Below are 3,458 nucleotides of genomic sequence, written 5' to 3'. Positions count from 1 at the left end.
TTCGAACTCAGACTTAGCAAGTTTCGATGGCTCCCAATAGAGTTCTAGCTTATCTTTTTCACTTTCGAAGCAACCAAATAGTATCTATGCACAAAATTAATTTCAAAGAATGTTGGTGAGGTAACAATGTCATGATACAAGATAGGAAATACATTCTATTGGTAAAAATACTGTATGACTAGGTTTAGTAGCATACCAGAATTTTCACAATAAGATGTCAAATATAATCAGTGCGTATGCACCCCAAGTATGCTTGGATGAGGAAGTCAAGAGGCGTTTCTGGGAAGATTTGGATGAGATGGTGTGTGGTATCCCGCATACCGAGAAGATTTTCATAGGAGGAGATTTCAACGGCAACATTGGAGCAACGTCTGGGGTATGATGATGTGCATGGTGGCTTTGGCTTTGGAGATTAAACGGAGGAGGAACGTCTCTGTTGGACTTTGCTAGAGCATTTGATTTGGTGATAGAAAACTCGAGTTTCCCGAAGAAGAGAGATCACTTGGTCACCTTCCGGAGTTCGGTGGCCGAGACTCAGATTGATTATTTACTCTACAGGAAGTCCGGTAGAGGTCTTTGTACGGATTGCAAGGTCATCCCGAGTGAGAACCTCTCGACCCTTCGTAGGCTCCTGGTCATGGATCTTGAGATCACGAGAAAGAGGAGGAAGAGGGCGATGTATAACCAAAATAGGATTAAGTGGGGAGCCTCCACAGAAGCTAAAGCGCAGGAGTTGGGGGTCAAACTGCTGACTATGGGGGCTTGGAGGAGTAGTGGGGACGCAAGCGCTATGTGGACCACGACTGTGTAGTGCAATAGGGAAGCCGCGAGAGAGGTATTAGGGGTCTCAAAAGGTTACTCTGGTGGTCACAAGGGAGACTGTGGTGGAATGGAGAGGTGCAGGGAAAAGTGAAAACCAAGAAAGCAGTGTATCTGAAGCTAGTGGAAAGTATATACAAGGAGGAGAAGATGGCGAATAGGGAGCAATATAAGTTGGCTAAGAAAGAGGCAAAGCTAGCTGTTACGGTAGCCAAGACTGCAGCTTTTAGTCGTTTGTATGAGGAACTTGAGGGCCGAGGTGGGATAAGAGGTTGTTCAGGTTAGCCAAGGCGCGAGAAAAGAAGACTCGTGACTTGGACCAAGTTAGGTGCATCAAGGACGAAGAAGGTAGAGTTTTGTTGGATGAGGTGCTTATCAGTCGGAGATGGCAGACCTATTTCCATAGTCTCTTGAACGAGGAGGGGGACAGGAGCATTGTATTGGGTGATATGGAACTCTCTAGGGGTCGTTGTGACTTTGGGTATTGTAGGCGGATTGGAGTTCATGAAGTGGAGGGGGCTATGCGTAAGATGAGCAGGGACAAAATGACCAGGCCGGATGAAATCTCGGTGGAGTTTTGAAAGAGTGCGGGCAAGGCAGACTTGGAGTGGCTCACTAGGTTATTTAATGTAATTCTTAGAACAAAGAAGATGCCCGAAGAGTGGAGGTGGAGCACGATGGTTCCTGTATATAAGAACAAGGGTGACATCCATAATTACAGTGACTATCAGGGTATCAAGCTGTTTAGCCATACTATGAAAGTCTGGGAGAGAGTGGTAGAGCTAAGGGTAAGGAGGAGTCTGTCTATTACCGAGAACCAGTTCGGGTTTATACCGGGGCATTCGACTATAGAAGTTATCCACCTTGTTAGGAGATTGATGGAGCATTATAGGGAGAGGAAGAAGGACTTGCATATGGTGTTCGTCGACTTAGAAAAGGCGTACGATAAAGTTCCGAGGGAGGTTTTGTGGAGATATTTGGAGGCTAGAGGTGTACTTGTTACCTACGTTAGGGTAATTAAGGACATGTATGATGGAGCAAAGACCCGAGTGAGAACGGTGGGTGGAGACTCAACCATTTTCTGGTTATGATGGGGTTGCATCAGGGGTTGGCACTCATCCCATTTTTGTTTGCCCTGGCGATGGATGTACTGACGCGCCACATCCAAGGGGAGGTGCCGTGGTGCATGCTATTTGCAGATGATATTGTATCTATTGACGAAACACGAGGCGGTATGAACGCGCAGTTAGAGGTATGGAGGCAGACCCTGGAGTCTAAAGGTTTCAAGTTGAGCAGGACCAAGACAGAATACTTGGAGTGTACGTTCAGTAGTGAGACTCAAGGAGGGAAGGGGAGGTGAGGCTAGACTCGCAGGTCATCCCTAGGAGAGGAAGTTTTAAGTACCTTGGGTCTATTATTCAGGGGGATGGGGAGATTGATGAAGATATCACACATGGTATTGGGGCGGTATGGATGAAATAGAGACTCGTTTCCGGTGTTTTGTGTGACAAGAAGGTATCACCGAAACTTAAAGGTAAGTTCTACAGAGTGGTGGTCAGACCGACAATGTTGTATAGGGCTGAGTGTTGGCCAGTCACGATCGCTCATGTCCAAAATAGGAAGGTAGCAGAGATGAGGATGTTGAGATGGATGTGCGGGCACACCAGGTTAGATAGGATTAGAAATGAGGTTATTCGCGACAAGGTCGGTGTGGCCCCTATTGAGGACAAGATGCGGGAAGCGCAGCTTAGGTGGTTTGGTCACATGAGGAGGAGGATCACATACGCCCCGATGAGGAAGTGTGAGATATTGACATTGGAGGGCCTACGAAGAGGTAGAGGTAGGCCAAAGAAGAGGTGAGGAGAGGTGATTAGGCAAGACATGGCAGCTTCAGCTGACAATGACCCTTGATACGAAGGTATTGAGGTCGAGGATTAGGATAGTAAAGTAGGTAGTCTAGAGTGTTCATAACAGTAGCTTTCTCTTGGTAGTAGGTTTTATGACTAACCGTTGTTTTCTTTCATTTGTTGATCATCTTACTATCTTGTTGTTTTTATTCTACTTTTATATGGCTCTTTGGTGATGTCCCTGCTTGTCTATATTTTCATTAATGTGGTGTTTATGCTTTCATGAGTCAAGGGTCTATATATTGGAAACAGTCTCTCTATCCTCCAAGGTAGGGATAAGGTCTGTGTACACACTACCCTCCCCAGACCCTACAGTGTGGGATAATACGGGGTATGTTGTTGTTGTTATTGTTGTAGATATCAAAATATTAAAAAGTAAACTCACGAATGAGTCAAGGGATGTAATATATATATATATATATATATATATATATATATATATATATATATATATATTTATATATATATATATATATANAATATAGCTTTTATATATATTCGATAAAAGCTTAGTGCGTTAATACATTATTATTCAAAAGTTAAGTGCATAAATACTTAGCTTTTATTAGCTAATGCACTAATACTTATTGCATAGTGTGTGTGTATATATATATATATATATATATATATATATATATATATATATATATATATTAGCTACCTACATAGAGATACTTTTCGACGAAGAGGCGTCAATTGACACCATCAGAATACATGTGGCTCCGCCACTAA

The 3,458-nt window shown here is 43.4% G+C and overlaps 1 protein-coding gene across 1 annotated transcript; it reads left to right on the top strand.

Annotated features, from left to right (window-relative positions):
* The first annotated feature begins 214 nt into the window (after positions 1-214).
* Positions 215-1,104, top strand: LOC109210322. Its single transcript, XM_019373722.1, has 3 exons — positions 215-376; positions 471-602; positions 820-1,104. Exons 1-3 carry the CDS (start codon positions 215-217, stop codon positions 1,102-1,104), a joined length of 579 nt encoding a protein of 192 aa, XP_019229267.1.
* Positions 1,105-3,458: the final 2,354 nt, after the last annotated feature.

Source organism: Nicotiana attenuata, unplaced genomic scaffold (genome assembly GCF_001879085.1).
Source record: "Nicotiana attenuata strain UT unplaced genomic scaffold, NIATTr2, whole genome shotgun sequence".
Taxonomy (NCBI): Eukaryota; Viridiplantae; Streptophyta; class Magnoliopsida; order Solanales; family Solanaceae; genus Nicotiana; species Nicotiana attenuata.
The sequence above is the reverse complement of the archived record's forward strand: the minus strand, read 5'-3'. Positions and strand labels throughout refer to the sequence as shown.

Coding starts and splice junctions, on each gene's coding strand:
- LOC109210322 (XM_019373722.1), top strand. CDS start 215: ATGTCAAATATAATCAGTGCGTATGCACCCCAAGTATGCTTGGATGAG. Junction 377..470: donor ACATTGGAGCAACGTCTGGG/GTATGATGATGT, acceptor ATTTGGTGATAG/AAAACTCGAGTTTCCCGAAG. Junction 603..819: donor GGATTGCAAGGTCATCCCGA/GTGAGAACCTCT, acceptor GTAGTGCAATAG/GGAAGCCGCGAGAGAGGTAT.